This window comes from Muscardinus avellanarius, assembly GCF_963383645.1.
Source record: "Muscardinus avellanarius genome assembly, chromosome: 16".
In the NCBI taxonomy this organism is placed as follows: Eukaryota; Metazoa; Chordata; class Mammalia; order Rodentia; family Gliridae; genus Muscardinus; species Muscardinus avellanarius.
The window spans coordinates 22408617-22432469 of record NC_137802.1 but is presented as its reverse complement, the minus strand read 5'-3'; the positions used below and the strand labels follow the sequence as shown (position 1 = coordinate 22432469).

Here is a 23853-nt window from a genome sequence, read left to right as displayed (position 1 = left end):
ATTGAAACCGGGTCTCACTGAGTTGCAGAGGGCCTCACGAAGGAGCTGAGGCTGGCTGCGAATTGCGATTCTCCAGTCTCAGCCTCCCGAATGCTGGGATTACAAGCGCACGCCCGGTGAGGATACTTTATTTTAATGTAATTCTGGTGTGTGTGTGTGTGTGTGTGTGTGTGTGTGTGTGTGTGTGTGTGTCTGTCTGTCTGCATATACATGCATGCATGCTACTGGGGATCAAACCCAGGAGGATTCTACCTCCAAGCTAACCACCAGCCCTATTTTACTTCTTATTTTGAAACAGGATCTCATTAAGTTGTGAAGGGCCTTGCTAAGCTTTGAAGGATGGCCAAGAACTGAGATCCTCCTGTCTCAGCCTCCTAAATACTGGGATTACAAGTATGCACCACCACGCCGGGCTTAAGACAATTTTAAGAAACTTCTCAGCTTAAATGTTTCAAGAACCCCAAAACCCATACACTGAGTCACCCACTTCACCCTCTCCTGACGCCAGCTGCCTCCCCACCAGCACTGCTCACTTGTTTTTCTTGCCATAGTCGGCCAGAATAAGGTCCTTGAGCTGCACTTCCACCTTGATCCACTCCTCGTCAGTCAGGGTGGGCCAGATGTGGTGTGGCTCTGTGATAGTGGTCTTGTCTGGCTTCAGGATCACCTTTGCCCGGTCATTGTTCACATGTAGGGCTCGCAGAATCAGGATGAGACGAGAGAAAGCCTGGGAAGAGATTTGGAAGGGTGAAGTCAGCTGCTTGAGCCTCTCCCTGCTTCTCTATCCTATACTTTCAAGAACCCCAAGAACCGATTTTAAACTTTAAGGACCACCCCTCACAATCCAAAATTCCTGTCCCATCAATAGGTTGAAAATTTGTTAGCCCATTAAGTGGTATGTGGAGACACCCAAGGCACAGGATCTTCTCCTGATCCCACATCCATCCTTCTAGAGGGACTTCTTCATACCGTGTAAGATGAGATAGTCTTGAGCCAGTCGTCATAGAGGTTGAAGAGAACCATCTGGGGCTCAGTGGCTTTAAGAATGAGATCCCCAAACTTTTCTACCTTGAGGCAAGCCTGGAAGGGGAGCTGGAGCTCTGATCCTTTGATCACGATATTGGGGAAGTCCAGCAAGTGGACCTACGACAAAATCCAAGTCCAAGATTAGAAATTGAGCTTGGAGGTCTCAGGCCTCCTTCCTTCCACCTTGTCAACCCTCTTAACCTCCAAAGGATCCAGCATTCCCTTCCTGGTGACGATGATCTGCTTGGGCTGTTCCTCCACAGGCAGAGATCGGATCAGGGCAGCCACTTCCTCTGCTGTCTTCCACTTGGCCAACTAAATAGCAAAATGAAAATGGAAACTAAGTCTTTACTTGGCTCCTAGAACAACTAGAACAGAAGATCCTATTCTTGAAATAAACTGTTTCTAATGAAGACTGGTGTCCAATGTTATACACTCAGAAGAAAAAGAGCCAGATGTGGTGGCCTACGCTTGTAATCCCAACACTTGGGAGGCAGAGACAGGAGTATCATGGCTTGTGATAGCCTCAGCTACTTAGTGAGGCCCTCTGCAACTTAGTGAGACCTTGTTTCAAAATAAGAAAGCCGGGCATGGTGGCCCACACTTATAATATGGCTGAGGGTGTGGCCTGAAAGTACAAAGTCCCTGCGGTTCCATTCCCAGTACCACAAAATAAATAAATCTATAAAAGTTTAGGAACAAAATGAATTAAGGCTACCAGGATCATAAAATCTGCACATACACAAAAAAGGAGTCTTTATTTTGTGTGGGGGGGGTACTGGGAATTCAACCCAGAGCCATCCGACCATGGAGCTACATCCTCAGTCCAATTTTACTTCTTATTTGAAAACAAGGTCTCATTAGGATGCTGAGACTCACTACTTGATGAAGCTGTCCTCGAACCTGCACTCTTCCTGCTACTTAGTGAGGCTAAGTAGCCAGCCTCAGCTACTTAGTGAGGCTCTCAGCAACTTAATGAGACCCTGCTTCCAAATAAAAATATAAAAAATAGGTCTGGGAGTATAGCCCAGAGGTAGAAAGCCCCTGGGTTCCACCCTAGTACCGCAAAAAAAAAAAAAAAAAAAAGACTAAAACTGTAGGCTTGGAGGTACAGTGCCCTGGGTTCCATCTCTAGTACCACAACAAAACAAAACAAAACAAAACCAAAAACAAACAACAAAAAACAAAACAAAACAAAACAAAGGTACAGATGGGAGATTGGAGATTCAGGAAGCAGAAATCAACCAGAAAATAATGACATGCCTCATACACTCTTGGACCTCCTGTAGGAGAATACTTACCGAGTTTAGTTAATTCAGAGGCTAAGTTGAAATAAGACACCCAGTTCTTCAACAGAGAACAGAAGATCCTTTCTCTCTCAGTCCCCCTACCAAGAATAAGATCTGAAAGGTTCTATGGACTCTCTATCCTTTATGCTGCTTACCTGCCCCAAACGTTTCTGTCCAGCCCACACAGATGTGTGGATTATCTTGAGGAATAATTGTCCTGTTCGTGGGTTGAAGATGAAGATGGCCCCATTGATGGGTTTGGTCGTCAAGTTCCCTTCAAAGGTCTAAAGAATGATTAATCGCCTTAGTTAGCATGGCCTAGAGAGAACCAGCCTGCCTTCATCCCAAGGCACACAGACACTTGCCCTCTTGCCCTCCCAGAGTCATAAAGTCCTACACTGTTTCTTAATGCTCACCTTGTGGATAGTCACTCTGTAGACATTAGTGTCATCCACAAACCAGATAATCTGGTTGGAGAAGAGTTCGCCATAGTTCTGAGAGGACAGATAAGGCTCAGTGGGCTCAGATGAATACAGTTGCAGGCCCTTACGAATCCGTTCACGTAACACATACAAAGCAGGGTTTGCTTTCATGATCTTGGCCATGGCCTGCTGTATGAGTGGCTTGCTGCCTGGGAACCAGTTGCCATAAGCACTGTGAGGATGGAGAAAGCAAGAAAAGGTAAGCCCAGGCTGACAGCCCCCAAAACAAGGTAAAATAGAACGCTACAAAGGAAGAAAGACCACTGGCTAGGCTGACAATAATTTGCTAATGTGCACATATGCTGGGAGAAGAAAATGCTAAACCTCATGTCATCTAGGCAAACTAAAAAAAACAAAACAAAACAAAAAACACATCTACATTAAAAAGTATGGAGCTGAGCCAGGTGCGGTGGCGCACGCTTGTAATCCCAGCATTTGGGAGGCGGAGACAAAAGGATCGCGCAGGTTCGAAGCCAGCCGTGCTGGCTTAAGAGACGCTGTTTCCAAATAAAAATATATAAAAAATAGGTCTGGGAGTGTAGCCCGGAGGTAGAAGGGCTTCCAGGAACCCCAGTGCCACCAAATAAATAAATAAATAAGTAAATAAAAATAAAAGAATAAAGCCAGGCGTGGTGGCACACGTTTTTTTTTTTTTTTTTTTTGGTGGTACTGAGAGTGGAACCCAGAGGCTTTCTACCTCCGGGCTATACTCCCAGACCTATTTTCTATTTTATTTTGAAACAGGGTCTCACTAAGTTGCTGAGAGCCTCACTAAGTAGCCGAGGCTGGCTTCGAACCTGTGCGATCCTCCTGTCTCAGCCTCCCAAGCGCGGGGATTACAAGCGTGCGCCACCACGCCCGGCTTATGGCACACGTTTTAATCCCAGCATTCGGGAGGCTGAGACTGGAGGATTGCAGTTCACGGACAGCCTCAGCTGCTTAGTGAGGCCCTCCGTGAGGCCCTCCGCAACTTAGTGAGACCCTGTTTCAAAATAAAGAATAAAATATAGCCGGGTGTGGTGGTGCACGTTTGTAATCCTCGTGCTTGGGAGGCTGAGACAGGAGGATCACGCAAGCTCAAAGCCAGCCTCAGCTGGCTTAAGAGACTCTGTTTCCAAATAAAATATAAAAATAGAGTCGGGCATGGTGGCGCACACTTGTAATCCCCGCGCTTGGGAGGTGGAGACAGGAGGATTGCGCAGGTTCGAAGCCAGTTGCGCTGGCTAAGAGACCCTGTTTCCAAATAAAAAGGTATAAAAATAGGTCTGGGAGTGTAGCCCGGAGGTAGAAGGCCTCTGGGTTCCATCCCCAGTACCACACACACACACACAAAAAAAAAGAATAAAAAATAGAGCTGGCCGTGGTGGTACACGCTTGTAATCCCAGCATTTAGTAGGCTAAAACTGGAGGATCGCAGTTCGCGGACAGCCTCAGCTACTTAGTGAGACCCTCTACAAGTTAGTGAGACCCTGTTTTAAAATAAAGAATAAAAATAGGGCAGGGGGTATGGCTCAGAGGTCAAATGCGTCTGGGTTCCATCCTCAGACCCATAAATTAATTAATTAATTAATTAAAAATAATAAATAAATAATAAAAGAATAAAAAATAGGACTGGGGGTATTGCTCGGAGGTAGAAACCCCTGGGGTTCCACCCAGAGTACTGCAAAAAAAATAAAAAATAAAAAGTATAGAGCTAATGGCAAACACATGCTTCTGAGCTCTAACTCACCTGTGCAGGTTATAGGCCAGGTCAATGGCAATGAGCACACCTGTGGGTGAAGGGTAGATACTCATGTTGTCTGTGGTATAGTCCAGGAACTTGGCCCTGGCATAGCGTTCGATGTCATGGGAATCATAGTCCCCCCAGCGCAACTGGATGTCAATCCAATACTTCTGAGTCGTAGTGCTGTCCATCACATCCCTAAGAGCAGAGAAGTCAGGCTTCCGAGGATAAGCAACATCCCTCAAACCATAAGATCCCAACCACTACATCTAAATCCCCTTTGCCTCTTCCCTATCAACAAGACCCCAGAGAAACAGCAGATCTGACTAAGGGTATTAGGGTACTGATAGCTCCAGGAGTAGCCCTTGACTCTGAATTTGATAGAAAAACAGGCAGGGACAGTTATGCTAGATGAACAGTAAAAGTACGGTTCCTAGATGACCGGGGCCAGAAAACGCTCACTTGGAGTCGGCCAGCAACGAGGGCCGGGAGACATTCCACTTATAGGAGGCAAAGAGCAGTATGTCTGCGCAGGAAGAGTTCATCTTATAGGACTTTCGGGGATGGATTGTCTCCTTTTGCACTGTCTCAATTTCCAGTGCATCCAGTTCCTGGTCAAACACCTGAAGGTGAAAAAGTTATAACTTGTTATAGAAATCCACTGAGAATGAGTTTATGGAACTTAGAGAAATCAGGCAATAGGTGTTTCAGAACAGAGCTTCTAGGGCGGATTTCCCATATGCAAACGACAGGCTAACCCCAGCCACAGCGCACCTGACACAAGTCCATGACAATGCTCTCGTGGATCTTCTGCCACAAGTGGGCTCGGAAGATCTGGATGAGGGAGATCTTCAGCGTGGGGATCTTGCCGTGCATGAAGATGCCTGTCAGGTCCAGCTGCACCTGAAAGCCCACATATACCTGCCAGGAAAGAGAATGGGACATTAGGGATCAAGGGACTCCAGTTCTCAGAACATATCAAGGCAATGGAAATACTTATTTTCAGTTTCATCTCACAGGTATAACAATGACACTCACGTTGGCTCGATTGATGGTTGGGGACCACCAGAGGGTGAACCTACGATTGGGAATTTGATTCAATCCTGATCGCTGAGCATTAGTTAGCTTCTTCCACTTCATTGATTCCTCAAAGCCACTAGCCTTCTCCCTGAAGAGAAGAACTGAGTGAGGTGATATTCTGCCATCTCCAACAGTACTGTTGACCTCTTGATGGTGGTTGTCTGGGACACATCAAAGAGGATGACAACAGTAGCTGGGCATGGTGGCGCATGCTTGTAATCCCCACATTTGGGAGGCTGAGACAGGAGGATCGCTGTTCGAGGACAGCCTCAGCTACTTAGTGAAGCCCTTTGCAACTCACTGAGATCCTGTTTTAAAATAATAATGTCCCTGGATTCCATCCCCAGTACTGAAGAAAAAAAAAAAAAAGACAAAAGTACACAAAGGATAATCAGAGGTTTGTGAAGGGGGTAAAAATGCCAGGGACAGTGGGACATGCCTATAATCTCAGCTACTAAGGAAGCTGAGGCAGAAGCCCACTTAAGGAGACCCTATATCAACATAAAAGAGGCAGCTGGTCATGGTGGAGCATGCCTGTAATGCCAATACCTGGGAGGCTGAGACAGGAGGATCACAGGTTCAAGGCCAGCCTTAGTAACTCAGCGAGGTCACTCATTTATTTATTTATTTATTTATTTATTTATTTATTTTTGCGGGTCGGGGATGGAACCCAGGCCAATACCTGGGAGGCTGAGACAGGAGGATCACAGGTTCAAGGCCAGCCTTAGTAACTCAGCGAGGTCACTCATTTATTTATTTATTTATTTATTTATTTATTTATTTTTGCGGGTCGGGGATGGAACCCAGGGGTATTCAACCTCTGAGTTACACCTCCTGCCCTGTTTTTTATTTTTTATTTTGAAACAGGGTCTCACTGAATTGCAGGGGGCCTCACTAAGTAGCTGAGGCTGTCTGGGAACCACAATCCTCCAGGTCTCAGGCTCCCGAATGCTGGGATTACAAGCATGTGCCATTATGCCTGGCAATTTATTGTTTCATAATAAAAATAATAGGGCTGAGAGTATATCCTGGAGATAGAATATCCCTGGTTCAACTTCTAGTATCAAAATAAATATATATATAGAGAGAGGATACAGATGTGGTGGTAGTGATTGCCTAGCACACACGAGGACCTGGGTTCAATTCTCAGCACCACAAAAAGAAAACGGTGGTGGGGGCATGGGGGAGGCTTATACTTACCAGAAAAGACCCTCCCAGGTAGGGAAGTAAGTGCCCTTGAAGAGTGTGTGTTCCAGAATGCCTTCCACACCGCCCAGGGCCTGGATCATGTCTGTACGGTAGTTGTTTAAGTTCCAGAGCTTCCCATCATGCCGTTGGTGTGTCCACCAGAAAGGATTTTGCTTTAAAACCTAGGTTGTAGGGCAGGTATGGTTAAGCTTTTGAGTGCCCACTGCTGAACATTTTTTGGCCGTACTGGGGCTGGAACCCAGGGGCATTCTACCTCCAAGCTACACCCCCAGCCCTATTTTTTATTCTTTATTTTGGAATAGGGTCTCACTGAGTTGCAAAGGGCCTCATTGAGTAGTTGAGGCTGTCCATGAACTGTGCCATTATGCCTGGCAATTTATTGTTTCATAATAAAAATAATAGGGCTGAGAGTATATCCTGGAGATAGAATATCCCTGGTTCAACTTCTAGTATCAAAATAAATAAATATATTTATTTTAGGCATGAATCAAAGTTCATGGATAGCCTCCCAAATGCTGGGATTACATGTGTGTCACCATGCCCAGCTCCAAACATTCTTGAGTCAGAGAAAATCTCTCCACTGCCCCCATACATACCTGGTACTGCTTAAAGTCAGTTCGGACACGCCAGCCCTTGTCGTAAGCCAAGGTGTGCCGATCTTTCTGGAAGAGGGTATTGATTCGAGGAATGCCACGATCCCACGAGTCTTCTAGATCTTCTAAAGTCAACCGTCTGCTCAAGAAATTAAGATCAGAGTCAAAACATTTTCTCGTGTGAAGAGCTAATCATTCTTTCCAGCCTAAGGTAAGCAGAGTCAGGAGTAGAACATGCTTCCTTACCCCTATATAAACATGGCAGGCTATGCCTATAATCTCCACATAAAACTCCCTCCACCCTTGCCCAGGGGCTGGTATGCTCTGCTGGACACCCACCTGTTCTGAGCAATTGCCTCTTGTCTCTTGAGAGCATACTCAGCCCACACTCGCTGAGAATCAATGAACTCACTCTCCCATGGCTGTATGTAGCGGTACAAGTTGGGAATTAGCTGGTCTTCTTCATGGCTCATTCCTGATCGAAAGTGTGTGATACCTACGTCTGTCTGCTTGGACCACCTGTTGTGGGCAAGCAAAATTAGATAAAAGTAAAGAAACAGCTGTTCCCTCAGGGTGTAAGCAACAGAATTAGCAGTAAACATTTAAAGCAAGCCCTACCTGAGGTCAGACTGGGGGATGAGCACATGGCCCATCGAGAGCATGCCGAGGCCTCCCAACTCCTTTGGAGTATAGAACACCACAGGTGGGAAGCGACTTGGCATCTTGGAGTTGAGTCCGATTTTGATACGTGTCTGGATCTTGTTCTCACACTTCACCAGTAAGTCCAGGAGTTCCTGAGTGTTCACCACAGCCTCCCGAAAGTATGTCATAAGGCCAATGAGAGCTGTGTTCCACTTATTCACAATCTAAAGTCAGGGAAAGAGTCAATTCTATGGGATGAGTCAATGCTATGGAATGAGCTATGGGAGGTGGAAGAGGTCTATAGACCACTAGATCTAGTTAGTTACATCCCTAGTATTAACAAAGAGCTGAGCTCCATATCACTAGTTGCTAGATAATAGACATGAAAAACACAATGACATACCACTTCATACAGTTGGACATAATCAAAAAAGAGAAGATAAGCCAGGTACGGTGGCACACACCTGTAATGCCAGTTCTTGGGAGGCTGAGGCAGGAGACCAGCCTCAGCAATTTAGCAACTCTCAACAACTTAGTGAGACCCTATTTCAAAACAAAAAAAAAGAGCCCGTGTGTGTGTGTGTGTGTGTGTGTGTGTGTGTGTGTGTGTGTGTGTAGCTTGGCAATAAAATGTCCCTCCATTCAATCCCCAATACAAAAAAAAAAAGAGAGAGAAGTACTAGCAAGGATGTAAATACAATGGAACTTTCATATATTGCTGGTGGGAATGTAAAACGATGCAATCACTTTGGAAAACTGGCAGTTCCTCAAAAGGTTAATATATATGTATATAATTTTTTGTGGTACTAGAGATTGAGCCCCAGTGTATTCTACCTCCCAGCCACACCCCCCAGCCCTATTTTATTTTTATTTTGAAACAGGGTCTTGTTAGGCTGATGAGTCTCACTACTTGCTGAAGATGCCCTCAAAACTGTGATCTTCCTGTCAGCCTCCTAAGTACTGGGATTACAAGCATGCGCCACAATGCCCAGCTATTTTTTATTTTTAAACATGGTCTCACTAAGTTGCACAGGGCCTCACAAAGTTGCTGAGGCTGGCTACAAACTTGGATCCTCCTGTCTCAGGCTCCCAAGTACTAAGATTACAGGCGTGTGTCACCATGCGTGGCTAAGGTTTTGGGGTTTGGGTTTTATGGTACTAGGGACTAAATCTTGGGGCACTCTGCCTCTCAACTACACCTCAGCCCTATTTCTACTTTGAAACAGGATGTCGCTAAGAGATTAGATGTGTGCCACCACACCCCATTTGTTCTGAAGTTTTTAAACTCCATATGAAGTCACAAATAATAATAATAATAATTATTATTGCAGTACTCAGGATGATGATGATGATGATGATGATGATGACGACTGCAGTACTGGGGATTGAACCTGGGGCATTCTACCTCTGAACTACACCCCCAGCCCTTCTTTTTTTTTTTTTTTTTTTTTTTGTGGTACTGGGGATGAAACCCAAGGACATTATACCTTTGAGCTACACCCCCAGCCCTATTTTTCAGTCCTTTTAAATTATTTTTGGTGGTACTGGGGATGGAACCCAAGGGCTTTCTACCTCCGGCCTATACTCCCAGACCTATTTTTAAATATATTTTATTTGAAAACAGGGTCTAAGTTGCTGAAAGCCTCACTAAGTAGCTAAGGCTGGCTTCGAACCTGTTTGATCCTCCTGTCTCAGCCTCCCAAGCGCGGGGATTACAAGCGTGCACCACCACGCCCGGTTTAAATTTTATAGTATAGCCGGGCATGGTGGCGCGCACTTGTAATCCCGGTACTGCTGAGGCTGTCCACGAACCTCGATCCTCCAGTCTCAGCCTCCCGAATACTGGGATTACAAGCCTGTGCCACCACACCTGGCTTTTTTTTAATTGAACCCAGAGGAATCCTAACCCCCAGCCCAATTTTATTTCTTATTTTAGAAAAAGGGTCTCACCAAGTAGATGAGAGTCTACTTGCTGAGGCTGTCCTTGAACCTGTGGTCCTCCTGTCTCAGCCTCCCAAGTACTTGTACCTCCATTCCTGGCTGAGAACTGCTTTTTAACAGGCACTCTATGCTACTGGTTAAAATGTACTATATGGCCGGGCGTGGTGGTGCACGCTTGTAATCCTCGTGCTTGGGAGGCAGAGATAGGAGGATCGCGCAGGTTCGAAGCCAGTCGTGCGTGCTGGCTTAGGAGACCCTGTTTCCAAATAAAAATGTAAAAATAGGTCTGGGAGTGTAGCCCGGAGGTAGAAGGGCTTCCAGGAATGAAGTGGATAATAAGCTCCTGGGAAAATGAAAAATAATGATTTTTTGGTTCAAATCCAACTTTTTTACTCTTGCTTTTAGAATCATCATAATTCCACAGATGTAGGCTACTGGATTCCAGTAGGGAATCCTCAGAAAATAAATGTGAATTGACCCAATGTTCTTAAGTCATATTCCATAAAGCTTGGAGACTGGTCTAATCAGCAAAGACAAGAAGAAAGGAGGATGAAGCAGGGCAGAGCTGAAAGGGATGTGAGATGAGCAAAGGGTGCGAGAAAGGCTAGGCTCAGGATCTCATACCTTGGTGAAGGTGGTGGAGCCAGAGGCCATCAGAATTTGACGTACACGGTTGTGGAAACGCTGCATTGACTCATCATCCACACGCAGGAAACACTGAGCTGTCCGCTCCTTAGTGACCTAAACCATAAAGTCAAGGTTAACTTGCCTCTGGAATTGCCACAGGGGCAAGGACCAGTTCTGTCCACAACTAAGCCCTCACCAACCTTACAAGGCTCAATGGATTGATGATGAGCACTTGTGCGTGTTCCTCACCCCTATTTGCCCCAAAGGCGCAGGAGTGGCAAGGCTGCGCCCGCGCCTTTCCCAGGTGTACCTCGTTCTGCAGGTTCCAGACCCCATCCTTGTGGGTGAACTCCTCATAGCTGGTGCGGCATTTAGGCAGGATGCGGCACTCAAAGCCACACATGTTAAACAGCAGGTTGGGGTTGTCTTTACTGTACACAGACACAAAGCTGTTCTCCCACTGAACAGTAGTCACCGATCGCGGCAGACGGTTCTTGATGTCCCAGAACACTGCCCGACCCCTGACCACAGAGAACATATGGTCACATCAGTGTCCTGGAAGAAACTTCCCTTCAAGGGCTATACCGAATATACAATGACAGGGCCATATTCCTCCCACCCAGGATTCTAACTGCTCTCTGGGTCCCCCAGGTTAAGGTGTCGTCCGTCCTAACTTCCACAGCCCCAGCCTAGACTTACAAGTTGACATCATGCTTCATGAGGCGCATGCGGGCATCTCGGGGCCAGCATTTCTTATTATTATAGCCAACGATGTTTTCATTGTTGGGGTCAGGGTGCTCTGTCAGATAACGCTGGATCAGGTCCCGAGCCTCATCTGCTGTGAACCTATGTCAGGCAAGGTACACTACTGAGACCCCAAAACACTGGAACCTCATGAGACCTGTAGGTCCCAAATAGGGATCCCACCCGACCTCAAGACTTCACTTTAAAACCCCAACCCAGCCAGGATTGGTGGCACATGCCTGTAATCCCAGTATTTGGGAGGCTGAGACAAGAGATCACACACAGGTCTTAAGGCAGATTTATCAACTTAGTAAGACACTCTTTCCAAAGAAAAAAATAAAATAGGGCTGGGGGCATAACCCAGAAGTAAAAGGCTCCTGGGTTCCATCCCTAGTACCACAAGATAAATAAATCATAAAGTTCCAATCCAACTGGGTATGGTGATGCACTCCTATAATCCTACTACTTAGGAGGCTGAGAGAGGAGTCTCAGGTTTAGGGTCTGCCACAGCAGGTGCAACTTAGTAAAACTCCTTCAAAATCAAATATAAAAGAAAACAGGTAATGGGAGAAAGTGAAGCTCAGAGGCAGACTGCCCCTGGGTTCAATTCCCAGCAAAACATGCACATGCACATGCGCACACCACACACCCCAACTCAGCAGCGAGTCAACTACTTTCAGAAGCAGGGCACATGCCTCAATACTCCACAGGAACACAATTAGGCAAGCCACTTACCTGAAGAAAATATGGATACGATCAATGTATCTACAGAATAGTCGGATAGGATGGGCAGCCTCAGTGGCTATGTCTTGGAAACTGAGAAAATCATTTGGCATCTGAGGGGGTCCAGCCATCTCACTGGCCCGATGCAATCCCAACACCAGCAAATCCATCACCAGGCCATAGTACTGCACAATGAACGAGGCAAACTGTAGGCCTCTGATGATCCCGTATGAATTTGTATGGTTCATGTCCTAGAAGGAAAGAACAACTCTTAACAACATATACCTATGCCGTAGGCTTCTCAGGGTCCAACCTTTCCCTCCCCCTCCAGTAAATCCTAACTCGGCAGACAGCTCACCCCTTCCCTCATGCAATCCCTTGTTGCCTTGCCCCAAGGCACACCTTATAGTTGATGACAACATTGTTCTTGGCTGTCATGTAGTCAGCTATGTTATGGTCCACGATGAGGCGCAGCAGTCTGTTCAGCAGGGTTAAGTCAATCTTTTCATACATCTTTTCAAAGCGTGACTCCAGCATGACATTGCACTCACCCTCGCTGGTCTCCCACACATCCTGCAGGTTATTGATGCCTGAGGAATAGGCAAGACAGATCCCTCAGGTCAGAAATTCCCTTTCAGGAAGAGTGGCCACAGCAGCTATCAACACATTCCACACCAAATCCCACTACCACTCCTTTCATCTGGATTGCTACAAGTGTCAGCTTTATTCAGTTTAACATCAACGCTATTCCCTTGTTAATGGGCAATTAAGAGTAAACCAGTCATGCTGCCTGGATAAAAAGTTTCATCATGGTACTCAATTCCAACCCCCTTCCCCTCGTGATCATACAAGTTGTACCTTGGCACCACTTGTAAACAAGCAGCGGAGGTGGTTCTGTGTCAGCAGGCTTGATCCAGGGCGGGAAGAGGCGGCGCTTATCTGCTTCATACCACAGGTACTGGTCCAAGTAGGCATCAGTTATCTTCTCCAGTGGTTCCACATCATACACGGGCACCAAGTGGCTATAGAGATCCATGAACTCAATGCCTACCTGTGGGACAAGAAACCCGATTCACACCAATTCACCAACCACCAGAGGCAATTTTGCCACTTGGGTGACAAAAATGAGCGGCGATGCCACTTACTTCCTTAAAGGCTCTCTGTGTGAGGAGGTGACGCTTGATGCGGGACAATGCCTCATGGGGGTTGTCATAGGCTTGCTCGATTAGACCTAACTCCTCCCTCTGAGACTGGTTTAAGCGAGACTTCACACTGACAAAGCAACAGAAGAGCTGAATGAGAAAACCCAAGAAGATTCTAAACCTAGAAAGCAACAATGCTAAAGCTTTCTTTGCATACTGACAATAATGCCATACCCTCCCCTTCTACCCCACTCTGTACCTGTAAGCTTCCTTGAGTCGCTCCAAGGCCAGGATGAGCAGCTTGGTGTCATGCTTGTAGGAGAGTGGGGGGAATGGGATGGGCGAGAACCTGCGGCTTTCCAACCAATGCACAGTGGTGGTGTACACCGCCACTGCTTCCTCTGCAGTGATGTACGGCCCATCCTACAAGACAGACTACAGTGAGCCTCTCACCACAGCCCAGCCAGCACAGGAGACAGTCCCCACTCTGCAGTCGACCCTCCTTCCCACACCCACACCCAGCCCATCCGCCCTGCCCAACCTTCAGGTAATTGTGTTGCCGCTCCTGTTCTGCCTTCAGGTACAGCCGGGTGAGGCGCCCCAGGTTCTTTTTGCAAACAGTCTTGTCCACAGTGGCCCCACGGCGGATCCGTTCTCGGTTATAGTGAGCAGTGTTGGTCCACCAGTCAGCCTTGGCCTTCACGTATCGAAGGATCATGTTCTCTATAGGTGTTGGCAGTCCTGGGACCTGAAAGCGCAAAAGGTACAGTGAGAAAGTGATGGAAGCCCGACACCTTGAAGTGTTTCTGGAAGGGAGATCTTAGCCCCAGGAAGATGGATGCCTTCTTGGAGCTGGAGAGAAACCTACTTTCCATGGAATGTTGGCCTTCCAGCAGCGCCAAGCTTCACTGAGGTGCTGCAGGATTGTCCGGGCCTTGTTCTGTTTGATCCCCTCAGGCATCATGTCCAGAATGTCATGCATCACAGCTGCCCGAAGCTCAAGGTCAAAATGAGACTCTACCCGCTGCTTTGTAACGGTCTTTGCCACCCCCTTTGAGTGTCGGCCTGGAAGTGGAATGGCCCAAGGTAATGCAATCAGGGAGTGTTAACATCCATATGTCCAGCACATATAATACACAAGCCACTTCCAATATTCACAACCATAGTTAGAATTTCCACTTCTGCAAATGCATTATAGCCTCAAGACCCCAGAGAGAAGCCCAAGAAACAACACTAGTGATCAGACTCATTTGAATGGAACTTAGATGCACACATGCAGGAAGGGGTCTTCATACAAGGACAAGGGACAGACAAGGGCATGTGATAGATCCTTGAAGCAATGGTAGACAACTGGACAAGGACAACTACTCACCTTCAAACTGCCGGGCCAAGAGATTGCCCAGCCATCTCTCCAGCAAAGGGGTAATGCCACGCATGAAAAACAGCCAGACCCTCCAGCCAGCAGCCCAGAAGCCGCACCCTGGGCCCTTTCCAACGGGGCCCTAGGTCACAAGCAACACAAATTAAGAACATGAATTACCAATTCGTCTAAAAGACAAATAGGAAACTGAACAGAGGTGGGAAGTGGAGGAAAAAAAGAAAGCCCTCTGGGACCTCAACATCTAAAACAGGGGAATAGCCAGGGCATGGTGGCACAAGCACGTAATTTCAGTATTTAGGAGGATCGTAGATTTGCAGCCAGACTCAGCAACTTAGTGAGGCCATTTACAACTTAATGAGACCCTATTTCAAAATAAAAGAATAAAATAGGGCTGGAGGTGTAGCTTGGAGGTAGAATGGCCCTAGGTTCCATCCCCAATACCAATAAATAAATAAATAAATAAATAAATAAATAAATAAATAAATAAATGTGAATGGAAAACCTTAAAGCAGACACTAGTGACTGAGATTCCCTATGTAAACTTCAAGGTAGATTTGGGAGTAGTAACGGACTCACAAAGTAAGGGCAGTAATGATATACCCTCTCTCCAAACAGGATCCTGGAAAAAGCCTTGACTAGATGTCAAAATGAACACGCATCTAAGAAGGCAGGCAATGAGGACAAGGTCTTACCGTGTTGAAGCGGTAATAGATGAGATGCTTCAGGTCTTTGCACATGCGGATCTGTCGCATCAGCTTGTATTTGTATCTATACATGCCTGTCAGCTGCCCCACGTGGGCAAATATATACTGCAATCCATCTGCCAGCTGCAATATAATTGTTTCTATTAAATATTGAGCCTGAGCTAGTTCCATGGTCAGCAGAGGCTTCAGCAGGCCTGCTGACCAGGGAAGGAGTTCGGATACCTAGTCTCACCTGGAAGGCATCCACATTGCCCAATCGATACTGCACATGACTGTCTACAACCAGCTTAGTTAACCGCAGTACTTCCCGACACAGATGGAAAGCATTCCCAAAACGGGATTTCTTTCTTTCCTAAAGATGCCAAGAACAGAAAAAAATACATTAATGAGCAATGTAGTCATCCATCCTTAAGCCCAGGAGAGCCTTAGCTCCAATGCTGGCACCTTGGTCGTGAGCGTCTTGACAGGTTTAAGGTTGAAGTTGTAGTCCAAGTGTAAGTAGTTGAGGTTTTTGCGGTGAATGAGAAGGTTGAGCATGTTGTAGCCCTGGCGGCAGACCTGTAGGCCCACCTCCACCCAGTCTAGCTTCGTGGATTGAAAGAACTTGGTAGCTTTGAAAGAGCGGAACAGATACCTGGGGTGACAAGAATGAAAGTGAAAGTTAACCTACTGATTATCTTTGAAGCAAAAATTGGAGCAGGGGCTCTTGTGCAAACTTACCTCTTCTTTTGGGCCTTAGGGGGCCGATGCTTCAAGGCATTCAGCACATAGTACTTAAGCAGTTTCTGGTAGGAGACTCTCACTTTCACAGGCTGCCCAGCAGGACAATGCTCCCGATACCTGGAAAAATAAGCCCAGCAGAGCTTTGCCCTTCTCTCTTTCCAGACATTTGGAGAAAGGTGGCAAGCGAACCTTGAAGAAGTATTTTCTCCCATACATGCACTACCAATCCTCTAAGTGGAAGCCTTACCAGTTCTTTACAAGGGGTATGTCCAGGGCCCGGCGGGTACGACCAGAGCGTAGGTTGAAGGGCCGTGGGGCCCAAAGCAGGGCAATGCCATTGGCTGTATTGTCTGTATAGAGGGGTGTGTCTTTCAGGAAGGGCTCCACAAACTCTGGAAGCTCAAATTCCTCATCATCATCTGGCAATGGTTCCTGACTCTGAAAAAGAAAGCCTCCAAAGGTTCAGCTTCCAGTGAACTAAGTGCAGATTTGTGATGAGAGGGAAACTAATGTCAAACACTGTAGCTATACCTGCCACGAAAACAGGGTGCCTAATAGGAGAAATGCCAAAGGGCGGGGGAAAGGAGCTAACTGACCACTGAACCCAGGATGAACCAGGAAAGCAAACATCTCTCTCACACTCCAAATGGCTCACCAACAAAGAGCAAAGGCCTCCTAAAGGAGCCCCAATACCACAAGATGTAAACACTGCAATCACTTTCTGCCCAAGCTCCAAAGACTGGACTTAGGGAAGATCTGTTCATGTTAAGAACATAATAGGAAGCCGGGCGTGGTGGCACACACTTGTAATCCCAGCATTCGGGAGGCTGAGACCCGAGGATCGAGGATCGCGGTTCACGGACAGCCTCAGCTACTTAGTGAGGCCCTCTGCAACTCAGTGAGACCCGGTTTCAAAATAAAGAATAAAAAATAGGGCAGGGGCTGTAGCTCGAAGGTAAAAACGACCCTGGGCTCCATCCCCAGACCCACAAAACACACACACACACACACACACACACACTAGGTAGGGCTGGACGTGGTGGCATACACCTGTGATTCCAGTACTTGGGAAGATGAGACAGGAGGATGGCAAGTTTGAGGAAAGCCTCAGCAAGTAGTGAAACTCTCAACAACCTAGTTGGACCTTAGTGTGTTTGTGTGTTACCAAGGATTGAACCCAGAAGCATTCTACCTCTGAGCTACATCCCCAGACCAGATATTATTTATTTGAAAACAGGGTCTTAATAGATTACTGAGAATCTTACTAAATTATTGAGGCTGGCCTCAAATCTGCAATCCTGTCTCTGCCTCCCAAGTACTGAGATTACAGATGTGAGCCACCATGCACAGCTGACCATGTTCAAAATAAAAACAAAATCAGGCTGGGGATATAGAATAGAATGCCCTGAGTTCAATCCACCGTACCACATATACTCATTAGGAAGCCAAGAATGGTGGCATGCACTTGTAATCCCAGTACATGGGAGGCTGAGACAGTAAGATTAGAGTTTTAAGGCCAGCCATAGCAACTAAGAAAGATCCTTGACAATTTACTGAGATCTTGTTTCAAAATAAAAAGGGCTGGTGGGGAGCCGGGCATGGTGGTGCACACTTGTAATCCCAGTAGTTCTCACCTTGACTGAGTGCCGATGGGAGATTGGGTTGATCAAAGGATCAAAGTAGAAAGCTGGCAAATCAGGATCCTCAGTTTTGATGAACACAACGTTAGGAGTGTGGTACCTAAAATGAAAGGCAGAGTCAGCCAAAGTTCTCCCACGCTGGCCCAACCTTCTCTTTCCCAACTGTTGTGTTCTAGCTCTCTCACCAGGTGAGATGGACATGGTGTGGAAGGTTGTTGTATAGGTAAGGGAAAGCGATCTTGTATTCAGTTCGGATAGGCTGCCGAATAATGATCTTGTTAATGTCATTGAATTCATTCCAGTCTTCATCCCTGCAGTACAAAATCAAGGATGAAAACACCAGTTTGAAATTTACATCAGGATCTGAAGAATCAAGATTAGAAGCTGGGAGCCGGGCGTGGTGGCGCACGCTTGTAATCCCAGCATTTGGGAGGCTGAGAGGATCGCGGTTCACGGACAGCCTCAGCTACCTAGTGAGACCCTCCACAACTCAGTGAGACCCGGTTTCAAAATAAAGAATAAAAAATAGGGCAGGGGGTGTAGCTTGGAGTTAGAATGCCCCTGGGTTCCACCCCCAGACCCGAAAAATAACAAAAGATTAGAAGCTGAGAACTGGGCATGGTGGCGCACACTTAAAATCCCAACATTTGGATCTTGGTTCAAGGACAACCTCAGCTACTTACTGAGGCCCTTTGCAACTCAGTGAGACTCAGTTTCAAAATAAAGAATAAAAGCCAGGCGTGGTAGCGCAAGCTTGTAATCTCAGCATTTGGGAGGATGAGACCGAAGGATCACGGTTTACGGACAGCCTCAGCTACTTAGTGAGGCTCTTTGCAACTCTGTGAGACCCTGTTTCAAAATAAAGAATAAAAAATAGGGCTGGGGTATAGCTCCAAGGTAAAATACCTCTGGTTTAAATCCCCAGTACTGGAAAAAAAAAAGAGCTGGAGCAGCATTTGGGAGGCTGAGACAGGAGAATCTGGTTCCAGGACAACCTCAGCTACTTAGTGAGGCAGTCTGCAACTTAATGAGACCTTGTTTCAAAATAAAAAATAAAAAATAGGGCTGGAGGTATAGCTCAGAGGTAGAATGTCCCTGGGTTCCATCCCCAGCACTACAGTTTGTGGACAGCCTCAGCTACTTAGTGAGGCCCTTTGCAACTCAGTGAAACTGTTTAAAAATTAAAAAAAGAGCCAGGCTTGGGAAGCCAGTCTCTCTAGCTTAAGAGACCCTGTTTCAAAAAAAAAAAAAAAAAAAGCCAGGCGTGGTGGTGCACACTTGTAATACCCACGCTTGGGAGGCTGAGACAGGACGATCACACAGGTTCAAAGCCAGCTGAGGCTGACTTAAGAGACCCTGTTCCCAAATACAAAATAGGTTTGGGAGTGTAGCCTGGAGGTAGAAGGCCCCTGGGTTCTATCCCCAGTACCACCAAAAAAAATAAAATAAAAAATAAAAGGGATGCCGGTGTGGTGGTGCACACTTGTAATCCCAGTGCTTGAGAGGCTAAGACAGGAGGATCGCATAGGTTCAAAGCCAGCATCAGCGACTTAGTGAGGCTCTCAGCAACTTAGTGAGACCCTGTTTCCAAATAAAGTATAAAATAGGTCTGGGAGTATAGCCTGGAGATAGAAAAGCCCCTGGGTTCCACCCACAGTACCATAAAAAAAAATTAAAAGACTAAAAAAAATAAGGTTAGGGATGTAGCTTGGAGGTCCAATGCCCCTGGGTTCCATCCCTAGTACTGCAAAAAAAAAAAAAAAAAAAAAAAAAAGAGCCGGGGCGCCTGCATAATGGTGCACGCTTATAATCCCAGCATTTGGGACTACGACAGGAGGATGCGGGTTTACAAATGGCCACAACTACCTAATGGGGCACTTTTCAACTCAGTAAGACCCTGTTTCAAAATAAAGAATAAAAACAGGGCTGGGGCAGCTCAGAGGTAGAATTCCCCTGAGTTCCATTCCCTGGGTAAAAAGGAAAAAAAAAAAAAAAAAAAAGGCTGGGAGTATAGCTCAGAGGTAGAATATCCTTGGATTCAATCCCCAGTGCCTGCCAGCCAGCCAGCCTGCCAGCCAGCCAATCAATAAATGGGCTAGGAGTGTAACTCAGAGGTAGAATGCCTCTGGGTTCAATCCCCAGTACCAAAAAAAAAAAAAAAAATCAAGATGCTATTCTACCCATGTTATCTAAAATCTCCCTTTCTCTCTTTCTCCAGCTTACTGTAGGTTGATGTCTCGAACGAGAGGTTCAAATTTGGGGCCTCCAGGAATGGCCATATTGAGTGCCTTAGAGGTGAAGAATGCCTTCAGATCAAAGAGATAGAAATAGTTGTCGTCCACCAAGTCTGTCAGCAGCTGATTGGCCAGGCGGTAGAGAGTGGACATCATAGGCAGTGTGAACTGCCAGCGCTGATAAGTCGAGCCATTGACATACCTGGGAAGGGGAGGGGAGAAAGAGAGCCTACATGAAGCTGGCAGCTCATAAAACCATACCACCTAAAGGTCTTCAAGGACTCCTGTGACTCCAGAACTCTCACAAGGGTGACAATGTCACTCATTACTCACTTCCTACTATCTCTCAATGGCTGGTGGTCATAGAACCAGTCTAACACAGGGGCATCCTCTTCGGGGTCCAACTCTAGCTGAATGGCCTCTAGTGGCTCGACATCCAGAATGTTGTCAGCATAGTCCAGGGGTGGTTCCTCATCATCAAAAGGAGGGAAGCGCATCCTCTTAAAATGTCTCCTGTCTCTTTTTTCTCGACGCATCATGATCCACATTGACCTAGAAGGCAAGAATGGCACACAATAGTTTCCAACCACCATCCCCCAACCACTAGTAGCCACACCACACACAACATTCAGCCCTTCTCACCCCCACTGGGAGATGTAGACTGGCTCGATGACCCAGGGAATCTCATTGACGAAAGAAATGGCTCCAGTGATGTGGTACAGCACAGGCACATCTCGAATCTGCTCCCAAGGCATAGGCATGTTCTCCAGGAGCTTGAGGACTGCATGTGGCATGTACTTGAGGGCACTGTCACATTAAGAAAACACTATCAGAGATAGGCAGCGTGGTGCACACTTGTAATTCCAGTCCTTGGGAGGCTAAGCAGAAGGACTACAGGTTAAAAGCTAGCCTAAGCAACTCAACAACCTAGTGAGACCATGTGTTCAAACAAATAAAATCAGGAGCTGGGCATGGTGGCACACACTTGTAATCCCAGCATTTGGGAGGCTGAGACCAGAGGATCACAGGTCCACAGACAGCCTCAGCTATTTAGTACATGTGGCAACTTAGTGAGACCCTGTTTCAAAAATGAAGAATAAAAAATAGGGCTGGGGGTGTCGCTTGCTCAGAGGTAGAATGCCCCTGGGTTCTGCCCCTAGTACTGCAAAAAAAAATTTTAAAACAGAAAAAAAAAATCTTATAGTCCACACTTTCCAACTTAACACACATGCCCGCTATGACTACAAGCCCTGCTTTCCCATCTCCAACCTCACCTGTATCACTCTTCTTTCTCTTTTTTTTTGTGGTACTGGGGATGGAACCCAGGGGCATTCTACCTCTGAGCGAGCGACACCCCCAGCCCTATTTTGGAAACAATCTCACTGAGCCTAAGTAGCTGAGGCTGACTGTAAACCTGTGATCTTCCTGCCTCAGCATCCCAAGTGCTGGGGTTACAAGTGTGCACCGTTATGCCCTGACTCTTCCTTTTAAACTTCGCAGTCCCAGCAGGCTGGGAATTGTTCCCATGAAATCAACAGATGTCCCTCTGAAGACAGCTTCATGTATTTATTTATTTATTTATTTATAGTTTTTTACGGTACTGGGAATAGATCCCAGGAGCATTTTACCTCCGAGCTACACCCCAGCCCTATTTTTATTCTTTATTTTGAAACAGGGTCTCACTGAGTTGCAAAGGGCCTCACTAAGTAGCTGAGGCTGTCTGCAAACCGCGATCCTCCTGTCCCAGCCTCCCAAATGCTGGGATTACAAGCGTGTGCCACCATACCCAGCACCCCCAGCCTGTTTTTTATTCTTTCCTTTTTAATTTAATTTTATTTATATTTTGCAGTACTCTGGAACACAGGGGCATTCTACCTCTAAGACATACTCCCTAGCCCTATTTTCCATTCTTTATTTTGAAACAGGTTCTCATTGAGTTTTGAATGGCCTCACTAAGCAGCTGAGGCTGTCCACAAACCATGATCCTCCTGTCTCAGCCTCCCAAATGCTAGGATCACAAGCATGCGCCACAACACTTGGCTTTTCTTTATTTTATTTTTGGTTTTTGGTGGTACTGGGGGTGGAACCCAGAGGCTTTCTACCTCCGGGCTACACTCCTTTTCTTTTTTTTTTTTTTTAAAACAGGGTCTCACTAAGTCACTAAGTTGCTGAAAGCCTCACTAAGTAGCTGAGGCTGGCTTCAAACCCGTGCGATCCTCCTGTCTCAGCCTCCCAAGCGCAGGGATTACAAGCGTGCGCCACCACGCCTGGCTCGGCTTTTCTTTATTTTAAAACAGGGTCTCACTAAGTTACGAAGTACCTCACAAAGTAAGAGCTGGGGGGGGGGGTGTGGAGCTCAGAGGTAGAACACCCCTGGGTTCAATCTGCAGTACTGCAAAATAAATGAATAAATAAATAAATAGGACTGTGGGTGTAGCTCAGAGGTAGACTGCCCTTGAGTTCAATCTCCAATACCCCCCCCAACAAATAAAAAATTAATAATAATAGAATCAACAGGACAAACTAAAGTGGTAGTCCCAGATCAAGAAGAACCAGAGCAGTAACTGCCTAACTAAAAGATCTGAAAATTACCACAGCATTCCAGTGCTTTTTCCCCTTTTTCTTACAACTATGGAGATGGGCTGTCAAAGAAGGGTGCCGTCAAAAATGATAGCCCATCTGTCCAAAAGAAGGGGCCAAAAGCCAAATAAATTCCAGAATGTTGCTTACCCCAAATAGACTCTTTTGTCATGGCGGAACTTTCTGTTTGTCATATCTCCGTGGTCTCGAATGATCTTCCTGACATGTTCTGGGGGCATATCTTCCTTCTGAGCATCCACAAACCCAAACTTCCGCTTTTCTGCATAGCGCTTGGCCTGCAACTGCTGCCATTTTCGGGCTACAAAGACACTTCAGTTTAAAGGACTACACACTTTTTACCCTTATCCCCACTTTCTACCCAGAGGGGAAGCCTCTGTCAAACCATCTTACTACTGTAGTTTTATTTTCCACCCTCATATTTATCATTATCTGTTTTTTGTTTATTTGTTTGTTTTTGGGCGGAACTGGGAATGGAACTCAGGGGCATTTTACCTCCAAGCTACACCCCCAGCCCGATTTTTTATTATTTATTTTGAAACATGGTGCCATCAAGTTGTGGAGGGCCTAAGTGGCTGAGGCTGGACGCGAACTGTGATCCTCCTGTCTCGGCCTCCCAAGGACTGTGATGACAAGCGTGGGCCACCGCGCCCGAACCTGATGTTTTTTGTTGCCTGATATTGGACCAGAGGCTGCAAAGAATAAGCACTGAAAACGACGACTAAATAAAAGATGAAATAAGGCTAACGAGGGAGCTGACACACCTGACGCCCTGCCAGCACAGGAAGGTGTTCAAACCGGCCCGCGCCAGCCCCCGCCGTCTCCGGCCGCGCGCCCTCACCTTTCTCCTGCAGCTTCTCTTCCGACATGTAGTCAGGCAGCGGGGCTAGAGGGCCGGGCACCGGGTTACCCGGCCCTCGATAAGGAAAAACCCCGGCCATGCCCGGAGAATCTGGGGAACGGAGGAAAAGAAAATATAAGGACTAGGCCGGGCCCACAAAAGGCAGAGCTGCAGCGCGTCCGGAGACCCCAGTCTGCATTCCGGGCTCGCTAAGAGTGGGCCAACCCGCCATCGCCTCGCTCCTCCGACCGCCCGGCCCGCCCCGCGCGCCCCAGCCGCCCGGCCTCGCCCCCCACCGCGCACCCCGCAGCCCCTCACGCAGGCGGCAGCTTTTCCCGCAGGGCAATGGCGGCAAGCCTACGTCCGCTCCGCGTTCCCGACGCCGGGAAGTGCGCAACCGGACTTCAGAAGTTGGTCCAATGAGCGCCGACGTACTCAGATTGATTAGTGGGAGGACCAATGAAAGATGCAGCCACGCCGGAGGAGGCGGGTCCATAAAATGAAAGCCTTT

General features: G+C 46.9%; 1 protein-coding gene across 1 annotated transcript in view; it reads right to left on the bottom strand.

Annotated features, from left to right (window-relative positions):
* Nucleotides 1-23442, bottom strand: part of PRPF8 (pre-mRNA processing factor 8) — a gene marked incomplete at both ends in the record, with an annotated part of 30605 nt that extends 7163 nt beyond the window's left edge. Inside the window, 36 exons of the mRNA XM_080714215.1 lie at nt 534-727; nt 970-1143; nt 1228-1341; nt 2471-2599; nt 2732-2969; nt 4527-4718; nt 4983-5143; nt 5295-5441; nt 5559-5688; nt 6801-6970; nt 7406-7541; nt 7742-7921; nt 8021-8268; nt 10610-10726; nt 10923-11133; nt 11312-11458; nt 12092-12330; nt 12482-12669; nt 12938-13130; nt 13225-13351; nt 13481-13644; nt 13763-13969; nt 14090-14286; nt 14594-14723; nt 15295-15429; nt 15539-15658; nt 15751-15940; nt 16027-16146; nt 16277-16467; nt 17664-17769; nt 17855-17980; nt 19893-20105; nt 20237-20455; nt 20546-20710; nt 22634-22802; nt 23343-23442. Of these exons, the coding sequence (XP_080570341.1) occupies nt 534-727; nt 970-1143; nt 1228-1341; nt 2471-2599; nt 2732-2969; nt 4527-4718; nt 4983-5143; nt 5295-5441; nt 5559-5688; nt 6801-6970; nt 7406-7541; nt 7742-7921; nt 8021-8268; nt 10610-10726; nt 10923-11133; nt 11312-11458; nt 12092-12330; nt 12482-12669; nt 12938-13130; nt 13225-13351; nt 13481-13644; nt 13763-13969; nt 14090-14286; nt 14594-14723; nt 15295-15429; nt 15539-15658; nt 15751-15940; nt 16027-16146; nt 16277-16467; nt 17664-17769; nt 17855-17980; nt 19893-20105; nt 20237-20455; nt 20546-20710; nt 22634-22802; nt 23343-23442 (5987 nt within the window). The remainder of the gene's footprint in view (nt 1-533; nt 728-969; nt 1144-1227; nt 1342-2470; nt 2600-2731; nt 2970-4526; nt 4719-4982; nt 5144-5294; nt 5442-5558; nt 5689-6800; nt 6971-7405; nt 7542-7741; nt 7922-8020; nt 8269-10609; nt 10727-10922; nt 11134-11311; nt 11459-12091; nt 12331-12481; nt 12670-12937; nt 13131-13224; nt 13352-13480; nt 13645-13762; nt 13970-14089; nt 14287-14593; nt 14724-15294; nt 15430-15538; nt 15659-15750; nt 15941-16026; nt 16147-16276; nt 16468-17663; nt 17770-17854; nt 17981-19892; nt 20106-20236; nt 20456-20545; nt 20711-22633; nt 22803-23342) is intronic.
* Nucleotides 23443-23853: the final 411 nt, after the last annotated feature.